The sequence below is a fragment of the Lissotriton helveticus genome, chromosome 8 (genome assembly GCF_964261635.1).
Source record: "Lissotriton helveticus chromosome 8, aLisHel1.1, whole genome shotgun sequence".
Classification (NCBI taxonomy): Eukaryota; Metazoa; Chordata; class Amphibia; order Caudata; family Salamandridae; genus Lissotriton; species Lissotriton helveticus.
This window is the reverse complement of record NC_136069.1, coordinates 1,400,030,577-1,400,046,025: the sequence shown is the minus strand read 5'-3', so window position 1 is coordinate 1,400,046,025 and position 15,449 is coordinate 1,400,030,577. Positions and strand designations below refer to the sequence as shown.

General features: G+C 45.5%; 1 protein-coding gene across 3 annotated transcripts in view; it reads right to left on the bottom strand.

Annotated features, from left to right (window-relative positions):
• Positions 1 to 15,449, bottom strand: part of USP25 (ubiquitin specific peptidase 25) — a 528,720-nt gene that overhangs the window by 321,795 nt on the left and 191,476 nt on the right. For all 3 annotated transcript variants that reach the window (XM_078658355.1, XM_078658353.1, XM_078658354.1), the window contains exon 8: positions 4,634 to 4,713. In XM_078658355.1, coding sequence (XP_078514481.1) covers positions 4,634 to 4,713 — 80 coding nt within the window. The remainder of the gene's footprint in view (positions 1 to 4,633; positions 4,714 to 15,449) is intronic.

Here is a 15,449-nt window from a genome sequence, read left to right as displayed (position 1 = left end):
GCAGAAAATAGGTGGCAATATGAGCACTATTGCCTCTACCAAGCTTGCCAGGCAATTTTCCCATCGGCTCCTCCTCGCTCTGCAGCCACACTAACCAGGTCTCTTCCAACAATTTTCATGTGCTTTCTTCACCTGGTGATTCCAGCATGTACACCTTTCTAAGATGGATGTATTGTATTGTAATTGAATTGTAATTGCATTTATATAGCGCTTACTACCCCTGACGAGGCGTCGAAGCGCTTTTTCGGCGGGTAGCACGCTACTCCGGGACCCACAGAGGATTAGTGTTGAATTAGTATAGCGAAACATGCAAGTACATTTTAAGTGGTGGATAAGTTAATCAGTTATTTGGATTTGGAATGATAGCAGAAGGATAGAGTAGGACAAAGGTTCGTATTTATCTATCGCTCGCTTGTTGACGCATGCTATTCAGGGAGCCTATAGAGGATTAGTGGTGAATTAATATGGTGAAATATGAGGTAATTTCAGTGGTGGATATTAGTCTGTTACTTGGAGTGAGAAGGATAGCGGATGGATAAAAGGGGAAGAAAGATTTGCATTCATATAGCACTTGTTACCCCTGATGGGCGTTGAAGCGCTTTTCTGGCGAGTAGCACGCCACTCCGGAACCCATAAAGGATTAGTGTTGAAAATTAGTATAGTATAAATATGAAGTAATTTGAGTAGTAGATATGTTATTCAGTTATTTAGGCAGTATATTAGTATAGTTGAATATGGAATTTGAGAAGTGAAACATGTTAGTCTGTTAATTTATATTGAAAAAAGGATAGTGGAGGGATAAAAGAGTAAAAGATTTTTTTTTATATATATATTAGTAGTAGGAAGAGGCTTTTGGATGAGTAAAAAGGAGTTTTGGAGGGAAGGAGTCAGAGGGGAGAGTGTATTGCTGTATTTGTCGTTGTGGATGGTATGGGCTGGGTATTGTTAAATGAGAATAAGGGCAGCATTTCTGGCCCTAGTCCCGACCAGGCTCGAACAGGCCCAAACAGGCAACTACCCTTGTCCTCTACACCCTTAGCCTCGACGCCCGGGCTGAGACGCCCTAAGCCGGGCATTTTTTGTAGCCCTAGTAATCAGGTGACCCCTTCAGCCAATGGGAACCCTAGCCCTAACACTATCCAATCACAACACTAGCCCTAGCATCTAGAACCAATAGGAGACCAGGACCTTGCAGCCAATCTTAACCCTAGTCCAAGTATCCATTCATTTAAAAAACCCTGATCTCTACGTCCAATAAAGGCCCTAGCCCCATCAGTAGTCCCAACCCAAGTCAAAGCAGCCACTGGTACAGGTAGCCCTAGTCCCTACTTCCAATAGAAAGCCTAACCCTACTCTTAGTCCCACAACTGGTCCAACAACCAATCACACCAGAAACCCTAATCACTACTTCCAATTAAAGCTCTAACCCTAGCCCTAGTCCCAACCCTGCAATGATAGAATCACAGACCGAAAAACCAATCAGAACCCTCAAATACCCAACCAATGAGGACATTAACCCTAACCCAATAGAAATACCTGGTACAACCACCAATCAGTGTACACATGTGGCAACCACTAGCACACCATATAAGGTCCCAGCAACCTCAGACAAGGTTTGCTGGCCAGGGAGTTGGAAGCTGTTTGCTCCTGTTCAGAATCTCCTAGGAGACAGACAGGCTCAATCCACAAATTTGGACTTCAGCAGGTAAAGGCTTCCACGGCACCAGTTAAAGCAGTCTTACCACAGCAAGATGGACTCTGAACTTCTGGTGGGTAATTTCCAGTTCCTACCTTGTATATTTTCTGTTTCTGCAATATAGTAGGCCTGGTGGAATCAGTGAAAGTGCATTGCAACACAGTATTTTTGGGCAGGCTCATTGTCCAGCTATCACTTGTATTTTTGGTCCCTTCATTAATTTTCTTTCATTTTTCCTAATTTTGGATTTCCATTTGCTGGACCTGTTTTGCCCTAATTTCTCCTGGTGTGCTTTTGAGGTCTCTAGTGCCAGCACAGCACTCCTGCTCTCCTCTTTTCAGTTATCTGTCTTCAATCTAGAAGATTTTTTTTCAGTTATTTGGATTGTTGATCTTCCTGTGATTCTTCTAAATTGATACTAGTCTCATGCACGCTTATTAGTAGTTATGCAGGGGCATCATGGCTACAAGAACAGCCACCCTTACAACAGGCATGCAAGTTACGTGCTAAGCAGGTACAATTATGTCCAGCCATTGACAATAAGTGGAAGAGGTAGAAGACCGCACACAAATGTAATTAATTATTCTTTCAATATTGAATTTCCTAGAGATTTTGCCTGTAAAAACCAGGAGTCAAATATTTTCTTTTGTTGAAAAAAAGTTAAAAGTAATAAACAGACTCTTATGATCTTTTCTACACCTCTGTGGTGTAACTTTACAACACAGTGACATACTGTACATTAAAATGTCTACTACACTTCTCGATAGATTAGATCACCCGAGAGACTCAACTAATATTTCCATGACACATAGCATTAGAGTAATTATTTCTCATAGCCTATCACAGATATGACAATGATGGGGGATTTTGCAGGGAATCGTTTTTACTAAATGACTGCAGTGTGTGTGATTTGGAAAGAACTCTCAATTCTTAATTATATAAATCAACTGCTCTACTGGGACTACTTTCCGGGCAGTCAGGGAGCATTGAACAGGCATGTGTCCAAATGCAGATGTGGATCTCACATCCTGTATTTAAAAGACTTAGGATTACTTTAAAATACACAATCAGTTGATGTATTGATATTGTTTTTAAATAATTTCAAAGATTTGCCCCCTCAAAAAATATACGGCAACAAATATAACTTTGACGTGATCTTCTCAGTCCACTTGAATTAATATCCATTGGCCATTCGGCAATCCTGAAGTCACGTAATATTCACCATTGCATATCACAATATGATGACATTCTCTAGCAAATTGATTAGGAGGAGAGGTGGAGACTCAAACTGAAGCTTCCATAACCCATCTGTCCATTCTTGCGGAATCCTAAGTCAAGAAGAAATAAGAGTCTTCCATGGACTGTGGTACCATAAACAGGATGTGGTACTGGTAAATCAAATGGCCTTGGAGAATTAACATATTTTACTTGCAGCACTTTGATTAGGTGGGTTGTGTCCTACTGGAGTTAATGCCTGCATGTTTAAATGAGCTTTTCATAATATTGGTATGACCATATGTGGCCAGATTGTTGGCTTTGATGTGGGACTTCCAAGGATTTTCAAAAAGCATTGCTGCAATACCCTATCACCCATGATGTTTGCTCAGTTTTACCTTTCAAAGAAAACGTTATTTACATTTATATTCTCAAAACAGCCAAAGAGCATGTTCAGAACACACACCTTAAATTCACAGATGCAAATCAGTGAATGTCCAAGACTATGCAAGTGTCAGCTCCACTGTTATAACAATAGGCCCTCTTCTGTCTTAAATTCAAGTGAGTTTGGCTTTATAGTCTTTCTCCTTTATGTACTTCAGCTTTACCTCAGAAATCTCATTCTGCTTTTCTGTGTCATGGAGTGCATAGCCTGTGGAGGTATAAGTAGACGCAGTTTATAATAGGCAGATGAATTTTACAATCCATGGGCACCCTTAGCTAGTCTAGATTTAGAAGAGCCAGGTCAGAAGACTTTCCACTTTTCTCAGTAATGAGGACTTGGAGAAAATTCCTCTTTAAACTTTAAAGGAATTTCCAAATGCTCATGGTCGCTGTTGGAGTCTACATCCTTAATGTACATCAAGACATCTTCTCAATTCCAAACCCAATGAATCAGGCATTTATGAGTAACAAGACCGATGGTGAACAGTTGCGAAGCAGAGTCTGATAGTGTTCAAGAATGTCTAGGACATCATTAGTTAACTCAGAGATTTGGCTTTTATCTCAAAGGAGTCTTCTAAAGAGGAAGAGCTCTTCTTGACAGGCACTGGAAGTGAGTCAGCTTCAGAAGAATGAGAAATACGATCAGTAGAAAGGAGCATCAACACCTAGTTTAAAAAGGTCTGAACATAAAAAACTATGTACCTAACAGTTATTAGGAGCACATGCATGTAGTGTAGGGAATTGGTCTGCACATCACAGACTACTGACTGTCTAAGAGATGCTGCACAACTTCTGTCCTATTTAACTTACACCATCAGAATACAAATTTTACATGCAAAGCAAATAAGCAGATAGGCCAAAACACAAATCGCTTCAGTGGCCAAAACATTGTTTCACAGTGGAAAAAGGCTGCTCAACTGGTATTGAAGAAAAAATAAGTATGAAGGATATAGCTCGCTCAAAAATAAATTAAAAAGGCTACCACAGAATTCTGAACAGCAGCAAACTCGGAAGACAATGACAAATCTAAGAACTTGATGGTTCCTGTTAAAACCACCAAGGTCGAATAATATCAACTTGTACTGAAGATTGTCACAAATTATTGTTAAATGTTTAGACAACTAATATGGAACTAACCATAAGAAAGCAGGATAATGTTCATCTTTAAAACTTCTATAGGGCAAACTGTAGTTAAATGAATATTCGTCTTTTGGAAATCAGCATTTGCAATCTATTGATTTAAAAAGAAAGCTACATTCACAAAATGTGTTGGGTTACCTTTCCTCTTCTTCTGCTTTAATCTGAAAGGCATCTTCTAACCAGTCCAGAAGTTTGTGTGTGAATTCACTTACATCTTGCTGTTAGAAAGAATACAAAAGTAATACATATCATTGTCACCAACTGTAGAAACATATGCAATGTACAGTACATATGTAGGATAGATGCTGGGTCAACTTAGGACTGCCATCATCAAAAGTGTGCCTCAAACAGAGGGTACAATTAAAAAACCGGACTGTGAACTAAATACATGTGAAGCACTAGACATTCTTGTACAAGGTTTCTATTTGGTAATAGTAATTGGAGTACACCAGTTAAAAAGGCCATAGTGTACTACTGTTGTACACCATGCTACCTTAAACAGCATACATTCAGACCTGCTCTTCAAAAGGTACTGCAAATAAAAAACAGTGAAGCAGAAGTTCATCACGGACATTTCCATTTGGAATCTAGCATACAGCCCTTGATACAGCGGTTGAAAGGTGTGTGAGCAAGGGGGCACTGCTCCCCCAGAGAGAGCACGGTCAAGGGAATGATGTCCCACAAAATCCACAATGGGGTCATGACACTTGAGATCATGACATCTGGCAATACAGCACAGGCAGGAGGGTTCCATCTATAGCTAGATATGGTTGGGGTACAGGGTTGTGCAACTCTTGTTTTGGAAGTTCAGTAGATGAAGCAGGTGTAGGAAGCTGGCTCTGTATATACTATAGCAAAGTGAGGTATAGTGTGCACAGAGTCCAGTGGAACCCCAAAGGTAGGCAGAGGTAAAAGTAGATACGGCTTTATCAGAGGGTAGTGTTAACATTTATTGTACACACTCAATCAGCAAACTATATCACATACTCAAAAACTGAACTTCAGACTAATTGGTTTTGTGTAAAAATATTATTTTCGCTATTTTATTTCCTAGAACCAAGCAAGCCTGGCCCAGGTAAGTGATAAGTACTTTGCAGCAGTAATACAGTTTGTACACAGTTTGCATTGCAGTTGTATATATACTTTTGGTTTGATTACAGTAGAACTACTAGTAATGCAATGCTTTGAAATATTGTACATATACTTTGTATTGGCTTTCAAGTAGAATGTCAAGTAGACTACTTTACAGATTACTTTTCTTACACAGTGCAGTATACCTGGATACTGCACTGGGACATATCCTGTAAACAGTCCAGTAAAAGCGTTTTGGTTATTTTGTTACAGTTTTAGAGACTTTCATAGATTTTCCAACTCCACACTTTGAAACCTTTTACAGAAAACAGTCAATGTTATCCTTTGGAGGAAAATAGGGTTATCGGTTCAAAGGTAAGTATTCGGTTGTGGGAGTTGGTATTCTGGGGGTAGACTCAGGGGTTTCCCAGGATAAAGGATGCACTCTTGTTACACCCTCAGCGGCACTAGGGCGGCCGGGTGCAGTGTGCGGAGACCCAATGCTATCCAATAGGGGGCCTCCGGTTGGTGGCTGTTTACGTGTAGGCCACAAGGATGTGGGAGCAAAGCTCCTGGGCTTAAGCTCAGGGCAAATGCAGGTTCAAGCCAGCACAAAAGGTGCACCCTCAGTGGCACTGGGGCGGCCGGGTGCAGAGTGCTGTTTTGGCATCTGGCACCCTGTAGCTTTCAATGGGGAGTCTCTGGTTTACAAACACACTGCAAGCTCGGGGACGAAGGTGTTCAGGGTACGACCACCACTTGGAAAGGTAAGTTGGGATGTTGGGGGTTGATTAGGTACGGTTTGTTGGGCCACACAAGGCTGTGGGGCGTCTGGGTGCAGGGGTGCCTTTTAGGGTCAGATCTTCTTAACAGCTCCTAGTCGCAGTTGGCAGGGGATCATCTGGCTTGAGGCTGCAGGCCTTGGCTGCCTGCTAGAGGCAGGTCAGGGGTAATCGGATCTCAGACCAGGATCGCCGGGATGACCTCCTCGTGGTGTTGGGTCACTCGTACTCACCACATGGGCGTCGGGTGCAGAGTGGTGCAGACTCGCGGACTTTGCCAGACCTGGCGTCTGTGAGTGAAAAATCCGGTGTTCATGGGAGACAGTCTTTTCTTTTGAAGGCAGGGCAGGTCCTCAGGGTTCTTGAGGCTACTAGCAGCATGACACTGGAATTTTGCTTCTGCAGGTTCGAGGTGGGGACAGGCAGGTAGGGCCGGGGCCAAGTCAGTGGGCGTCCTCCTCTTCTTAGCTTCGGCATGGCTGTTCGGTCCTTCTTTTCTTCTTGTAGTTTCTTGTCTGAGGAAGCAAGGTTCAGGGGTGCCCTTTAGGGGTGTTACAGGTAGGTAAAAGGTTGGGACCAATGGTTCCCTTCCCTGGGATGGGTACACCCCCATTATGCCTCCAGTGGGAGGGGGGTATAAGCCTCACCCTGGTTGGCTGGGTCCCTCCCCAAGATGGCGGGTCTGAGTTGTGCTTCAACTCGCCTCCCCTACCTGAGGGGTGGGCGGGGCTGTCAGAGGTGGGCACACCTCCCTTCTTCACTTGGTTTCCCGCCGGTTCTCCCGAACAAAGTGGGGGTCAGAAACGGTGGAGACCAGTTGCTGGAAGCCGCAAAAGGTCTGGGGAAGCTCACAAAGGCAGCAAGCCTTAGAAGCTTCCCCTTCCAGTAAGGGGCTGACAACAAATTGGACCCTCTCGAAGTCTGAATGCTCTGAACACTCATTATTCCTTTTTCACAACATCTACACTATTTATAGAACAGCAAAGCTCAGCATCTCACATGACTTTCCTACATATTGAATATGAAGCTCTTTGCTACAACAAACTGTAAACCTCTCCCAGGTCACTCACGGCCATTCATTTCAGATTGCCTAGCCTCTATCATATTGAAAAGATCGTCATTCTCAGTCCCAATGGGGGAAATGGGTGGTTGGTGGGGGGAAACAGCAAAAAGCAGGCTGGCCTCAGAAGAAGGGAATGTGCTCATACCCCCTTTATCATAGACCATACCATGTCTTATCCGTCACACCAGCCAATGGCTTTTTAGGGACGAATGGGTGACCCCCAACTCTAATCAAGAAATCACCTACAATGCAGACAAGAGTGTTATCCACAGGAAAGTTAACCACAAAAAAGGTGTGTTCCCACAACTGCCAAACCTTGCTCCCTTAAGGTCACTGCTTTCCCTAAATCATCCACCAAAATCCCTGGATTACTAAGGAAGGGGCCTTGAGTGACAGTACCCAAAGATGCACGATTACAGCACACTACCTTTGTATAGTAATGTGATGTAGTAGTATTTATGCTTACTAGAGCTCGGCTACAAATATAGAAACAGTTTTTTTCAAGTGGGACCACAAGTACAACAGCATGTGGTATGCCAAGATTCCCCTTTCGAAGACTTTAAGAGCACAACTAGCCATATGTTTAGCTAAAATTCTTGTGAGATTACAGTATATGGCCAGTGGTACAATGGAATTCCACTCCGTTTCTGCAGCCAGCAATGCAGTGGTGAAGAGAGCAAAGGAGCTTCCCCAGGTAAAACAGGTAAGAAGAGGTTTCAAAGTTGGTAAGCGTGCAGTACTGCAGTAATACCATTAAAAAAAGTCTAAAAATGAAAATTTCAACTACTATGTTTTACTCATCAGGCAGCTGCCACGAGTCACAATATTTAGAGCTAGGGCTAGGATTTTATGTGCACATGGAAATAACAAGAATGGGAGAAGAGGGTACAGGCAATTCTATGGAAGCTTTCTTACTGGCAGCTTATGGTAGCTGCAGTCACATAGCAGGAAATGCCTGACAGTGTCCCAGGATGCTTGTTTCCGGTCCATGGAAGACATGGCTTAGCAGTTCGGGCTGGACTGTTCCCATGAGGCACAGGGTCAGACTGATTTGCATATAGCCATGTCTGAAATGGGGTGGCTGAGTGGGCTAAAGATTGGTGATGGATTAAACCCAGATCAGTTGACTGGGGGTGAGTGTTTAATTTGCTCAAACGCTCCGTCCATCATCCCCTTTTGTATCGCTTTGACAGTGTTGCAGCATATGTTACAGTAATAATTTAGCCGTACATGTTTGCAGCGCAGTAGTGTACCAGCATCTCAGCACAGACTCCAAATTCAACATTTTGCAGTGGCATTAATAGATATGGTCACCTACTTAAACCAAACTGACCAGGCTTGTTAAGTCACATGGGAAAATATAGAGCAGACACGTCCTTCTCTTTAGGGATTGTACTGATGTAGCTAGGGGAAGAAGTGAAATTCTCCTGAAATATTGCTACCAGAAACTTAAGATTGTGCCAAACTTTTGCAGTTTACTCCAGTATAATGAATCTGTGGCATTGTCGCACAAGTTACTTACTTGTGTAACGATATATCTGTAAGAGACATTAGTTAGTGATAGATTCCTTACCTTAGAATATCCCAGGCGTCAGGCTGGTTCCGGAAAGTTTTTCTGCTTAGCAATACCTCTGCACACCAGTAGGTGGCGTCCTGCGGCTCCGCGTCAGTCACTGGAGTCGTAGGCTCCGAGATGACGTCACGGAGAGTCTTTAGGCGCAACCCATGCGTGCTGACCTCAGTACTTTACTAAACCTGGGCGGACAACTAAGCTATGCTCGCACTACGCAAATTGCACAAAGTACAGTGCGAACATGTGTAGCGTAGCGATAATTTTTTGCTTGCGAGCGTGGAAAATAAACCTCCTTGCGAGAGTCTCAATGCGGGGAGGTCAGGTTTCTCAATGCGAGTGGTCGCGTATGCTCGCCATCGCTCGTGATGAGAAACTACCAGTCCGCATTGAGAAAGCTGCCGCTTGAGTAAATATCTACTAGAGCCGCAGAAAACGAAAGCTAGCACTGTGCAAGATGCTGTTTTCAATGATTGCACAGTGCGGACAAGCATCCTGCACTGTGCAATCATTGCGAACATCGCAGTTCACGTAGCTCAAAGTGCACTTTGTGTAGCGCTACTTCGCGAACTACGCCCAGGGTTTTTCTGTACACAACTATTCCGTGCCGAAACGCAGAGCCATGCAAGAGACTGACAAATGGTGCATAAAATTAGGGACCTAAAAGGGGATGGCCTTAACCCTAGTAATCAGTTTGCAGAACGGGGAGGACGGGCAGGGCGGTAAGGAATCTATCACTAACTAATGTCTCTTACAGGTATATCATTACACAAGTAAGTAACTTGTGCATCTGAAAGAGACACCTTAGTGATAGATTCCTTACCTTAGAATAGATAGCCCAGCAATACCAACCCCGGTGGTGGGTCTACGAACAGAATTACACCAGAAAGTCACGGAGCACAGAATCGCCAAAGCAGCAGTCTCTCCGGACCGGACTGTCAAGGAAGTAGTGTTTGGTAAACGTGTGCAGCGAGGCCCACGTAGCTGCCTGACAAATGTCCTGCAAGAGGACCCCGCGTGCCAGGGCAGTAGTGGCTGCAGTTGCCCTGGTTGAATGGGCACGCAGCTCCACAGGCGGTTCCTTTTTTGGCCAAGGAGTAACATGCTTTGATGCACAAAACGACCCACCGGGAGATGGTCTGCTTGTGCACAGCCCGACCTTTTTTGGCGCCCACATAACCAATGAAAAGCTGATCATTCACCCAGAACTGCTGGGTACGCTGCAGATAGAATGCGAGCGCTTGTTTTGGGTCCAGACAGTGGAGCATCTCCTCTTCCCTTGAAGGATGCGGAAAGAAGGTGGGCAAAGTGATGGTCTGTCCGATGTGGAAGGGTGTGACAACCTTTGGCAGAAAAGAAGGACGGGTCCTCAAAACCACCTTGTCCAGATGAATAGAAAGGAAGGGAGATTTTGAAGAAAGAGCCTGGAGCTCATTCACTCTCCTGGCAGAGTTGATAGCTACCAGGAAAGCGATTTTCAAAGTGAGAAGACGGAAAGGACCTTTATGAAGGGGCTCGAAGGGAGCGGACATCAGAAAAGTCAAAACAAGGTTCAATTTCACGAAGGATGATGAAGGGCACGGGTGGAAACATGTGCGTAATGCCTTTAAGGAAACGGTTTACAACCGGAGGCTTAAAAAGAGAAGGCTGATCTGGAAGCCATAGAAAAGCGGAGATGGCCGAAAGATAACCTTTGATAGTGCCCAGAGCAGAGCCCTGCTGGGCCAAAGAGAGAAGGAACAGAAGAACTTTAGAAAGAGGGGCAGAAATGGGATCCACAGCCTTTGCTGTGCACCATGCCACAAATCTGTTCCACCTGCAGGCGTATACCGTTTTAGTGGAGAGACATCTGGCTGCCAGAATGACATCACAGACTTCATGAGGAAGAACAAAAGGTGTCAACTGCTCAACTTCAGAACACTGAGGCAAGACCTCTGCTACCGAATCCCAGACCGCTCAATCGCCATGCATGGAGGTGGATACTGGACAGGTTCGGGTGGAGGACCGTTCCCCGCTGCTGCGACAGAAGATCCTCCCGAAGAGGCAGACGGATCGGGGGATCAATGCTCATATTGAGTCGCTCGGGATACCATACTCTTCAAGCCCAGTCCAGAGCCACAAGAATGACTTGGGCCCGGTCGCGCCTGATCTTCTTCAGCACTCTGGGCAGAAGTGGTATAGGCGTAAAGTAGTACAACAGACCGCAGCTTCCCTTGCGACGAAAAGCGTCTCCAAAGTGTGCCGCCTTGGCAATTCCAATGCACAGAACTGATGATATTGCGCTTTCTCTTCGGTGGCGAATAGATCCAACCAAAGCTCTCCCCACTGCAGACAGAGACCTTGCGCCACGTCAGAATTCAGACGCCATTCATGATCCACCATGCACCGGCGGCTGAGTTCATCCGCCCTGGCGTTCAGAGAACCTGCCAGGTGTTGAACCACCAAGGTAATGCCTTGATGTTCCAGCCATGTCCAGAGGCGCAGAGCTTCCTGACAAAGGGTCCAGGACTCCACCCCTCCCTCTTTGTTGCAATACCACATGGCAGTGGTGTTGTCCGTGAACACCTGCACTACACTTCCCCAGACCAAGGGAAGGAATGCCTTCAGTGCACGCCGGATCACCCGCAGCTCCAGAAGGTTGATATGGAGCCAGGACTTTGCCGGAGACCAGAGGCCTCTGATCCAAAAGTGCTCTGAGAAAGGGGAAGAGGCGCCAGGAACGGAGCCGGCCAGGTCCACATCCCAATGCGGATCCGAGGCCGGAACAAAATGATCCGGGAACCGGGGCAGGGGCGAGAGAAACAGCACCCAGTGCGGCGCCTGTGTGGAAGTCAGGGACGGTGCTGGGGCCGGAGTCAAGGGTGGGGCCGGAGTCCAGGGCAGCGCCGGGGCTGGAGCCAGCGGCGCTGCACCTTGTGGCGCCGGGGCCGGAGCCAAGGGCGCTGGATCCAGTGGCTCTGAGGCCGGTGCCAGAGGCGGTACAGCCGGGACAACAGGATCCGGACACGGGACCAAAGGGCCCGCCGGCGTGCAGGTGGGAGCCCGAGGCCTTAAAAGGCAGTCCATGGCAGCAAGAAACCCTTGCATCTGTTCGGGAGTTGCCGTCGGACCCGGGTATGGCAGGTAGGCTGCGGGACTCCCAGGCCCCGGAGGAGCCACAGGGGCAAAGCCCCTGTCCACCTCCAAGGAGCAACAAGGGGATGTCGGAGAGCGAACATGCTTCTTCGACTTTTTTTTACGAAGTCGCTTACCTGAATCTGAAGGTGAAGACTTGGAGCCCAAGCAGCGACTGTTCCAGTCCCGCGAGCGGTCCCGCGAACGGCCTCTACACCCGGAGCGGCGGTGAGAGGTTTGCCGGTCCTCCAGCAACTTCCGGTGCCGCTCCCGCAAGGCCTTCGGGCCAAGTCTCGACAGTCATGATCAGTCTCCAGGCAGTAGAGGCAGACATCATGGGGGTACACAACCGACATATTCCGGCGGCACGACCCACAAAACTTCAAGCCTGGCATCCCTATGTGCGCCGGGAGACAAGAGAAGGAGACAAGAGTTTCAAAAGTATTTAAAAATTACCGAGGTATGGGCTCAATAAGGATCTGCGCGTTTGGCGCTAAAAAAGAAAGAACTGACGTCAGCACGCATGGGTGGCACCTAAGTACTCTCGGTGACATCACCTCTGCGCCCACAACGCCAGTGACGGACGTGGAGCCGCAGGACGCCACCTACTGGCGCGTAGAGGAAATGCTAAGCAGAAAAACGGTCCGGATCCAGCCTGACGCCTGGGGATACTCTAAGGTAAGGAATCTATCACTAACGTGTCTCTTTCAGATTCAAATATTAAGCCATGCTCGTTTAAGTACACACAGCTGGTACAGTGAAATTGCAAATGGCTCATTAAATCAGTTATGGTTCCTTTGATAGCTCCATCTGTTACTTGGATGGCTTTGGTAATTCTAGAGCTAATACATACAGATGAGCACTGACTTCTCAGAATTCGTGCATTTATCAGAACAAGACCAATCGGGCTCGCCCGGCAGCTTTGGTGACTCAAGATAGCCTTGCGCCCACCGCATGACCCTGTTACGGTGATGATGCATTTGGATGTTTGACCAATTAACTGTCAATGGTACTTTCTGTGCCCAACATGGTGAACGTTGGTAACAGGGAATCAGGGTTCGATTCCGGATAGGGAGCCTGAGAAACTACTACCACATCCAGGGAAGGCAGCAGGCCTGCAAATTACCCACTTCCAAACTCTGGGAGGAAATTATGAAAATAGCAATAAAAGGACCCATTTGAAGTCCTGTAATGGGAATGAGTACACTTTAAATCCTTTAACAAGGATCCATTTGGAAGGGCAATCTGGCGCCCGTAGGTGTGGTAAATCCAGCTCCAATAGCGTATATTAAAGATACTGCAGTTAATAAGCTTGTAGTTGGATCTTGGGAATCGAGATACCGCCTGTCCCAGCCCCTGCCTCACGGCGCCCCCTTGATGGTCTTGACCACGTTTCTTGGGGGTCCGAAGCATTTACATTGAAAAAATTAGAGTGAGTTCAAAGCAGGCCTGTTGCCTGAATACTTCAGCTAGGAATAATAGACTAAGACTCTGGTTATATTTTGTTGGCTGTCGGAACTGGGGTCATGATTGAGAGGGATGGCTAGGGGCATTCGTATTGTGCTGCCAGTGGTGAAATTCTTGGACGGGCACAGCTAGCAACAGAACTGCCTTATTCTAATCAAGGAACCCATATAGGTCACCACAGAATGCGAGCAAGTCACTACAGCCTCAGCCAGACAGAAGGTGACTAACTACATTGTAACACAATCCTCTTTACTAATAAATAAGGTGGCAGCTGTACTTAAACCAAGCCAGGTCTCACCAGCCTTAATGTATCTTTCTTCAAGTCAGTCCAGTGTCATGGGAAGCTTTTCCAAACAATGGCCTGAGCGGCAAGCCATGGATTCCCATGGCAGGTGAGAGGCAATCCATGGATTCCTTGGCAGGGTCATGGCAGATGGGCAAAGTTAAGGTGCTGAGTAATGCTGCATTCAGTCTAGATCACATGAGTGGGCTGCACCCATCTGAGTCAGCATGTTATACTAGTCAACTCAGTATGTGGAGTTTTCATGGCTTACCCGCCTTGCTCTGAGTGCAGCTTTCTACCCTAGAACTGGACTTTCCAAGGCAAACTGTGGGTTGCTCAAAAAAATGAACAGTGACAGGACTCAGCAACACTGGTGGAAATAGAAATTAATTTCAAAGAAATGCCTAGCAGAGATAACCTTAATGGGCAAGTAAACTGCCAGCTTGGGGAAAGGCTGGTGGGTTTTATGTACTGGTCATCAAAAAATAGAGGGGAACAAAGAAAGGGACAAACCAGGATCACTTATCAAATTAAAGTAACAAAATTCCTAGAGGTGCGGCACATATATTAGCTCGTCGAGATCACTTCACTGAACCACAACTGTAACAGGTCTAATATGCTCCACATGTCCAAAGCAGTCTTGTGTGCATTTTGGAGTGAAGGTACGAGGAAACTATTCCTGTGATGTACTCCTATTTCCTCTTTCTGAAGTGAAAGAATTGTGGTGTGCCACCTACATAATATTGCTAAACTAGCACGAAGACGTGTTTACAGATGCTCCAAGCACAGTGTAGGAGTAAATAATTTTGTAACATTATACAGAAATGTAACCATAGCCGAACACAGAAACAAACAATTTACAAGTAACACAGTTATTAATGTAGCTGAACTGTGATCCTAGCTATTTCCAAGCATCACAGTCGCTACAATATGAGAACAAAGGCATTTTCATAGCTCGATTGAAGAGGATCTATGGAGCTTCACAAATTAGACGTGGGGGGGGGGAGTGGGTACGGGGAGGGAGGGACAATAGTTATGTTTAGGCACTTCACAGTTCAAGATGAATCAGTCTGATAATGAAAAAGGAAGAACAATTCCAGCACAAACAAAAGAAAATACAATATTTCTGTTTTGAAGTTTCCTTCCGTAAAAAAAAAAGACTAACCCTAAACTCCAGAGCAGCACAACGCATGTGTAAAGCGCTACACCACCTCATCAGGGGTAATAAATGCTTTATAAATGCAATTGCAATACAACATGAATTAATAGAATCAGAAATCTTTATTTCAGCTGCTTTAGCCATAAAAGATACATGCATAAAAACACAGAGCCATGTCGTTTTACACATACAAGTCTAAAAACAGTTAAAAACGTATCCATTAGTTACAGAAGTCATAATAATCGTCCTCAATAAGAAATACGTACATAAATGCATTAAAAACACAGAGCTTCATGGCATTTAACATTTAAGGTCTGGACATATACCATAATTGGAGGGAGAATCATACACCATCATCATATAAAAGCAACTATAACGTTATAAACCAACAAAAGTTTAACGGCTCAAAGTAATTGACCAATCTTCCTGCGAGCAATATACACAG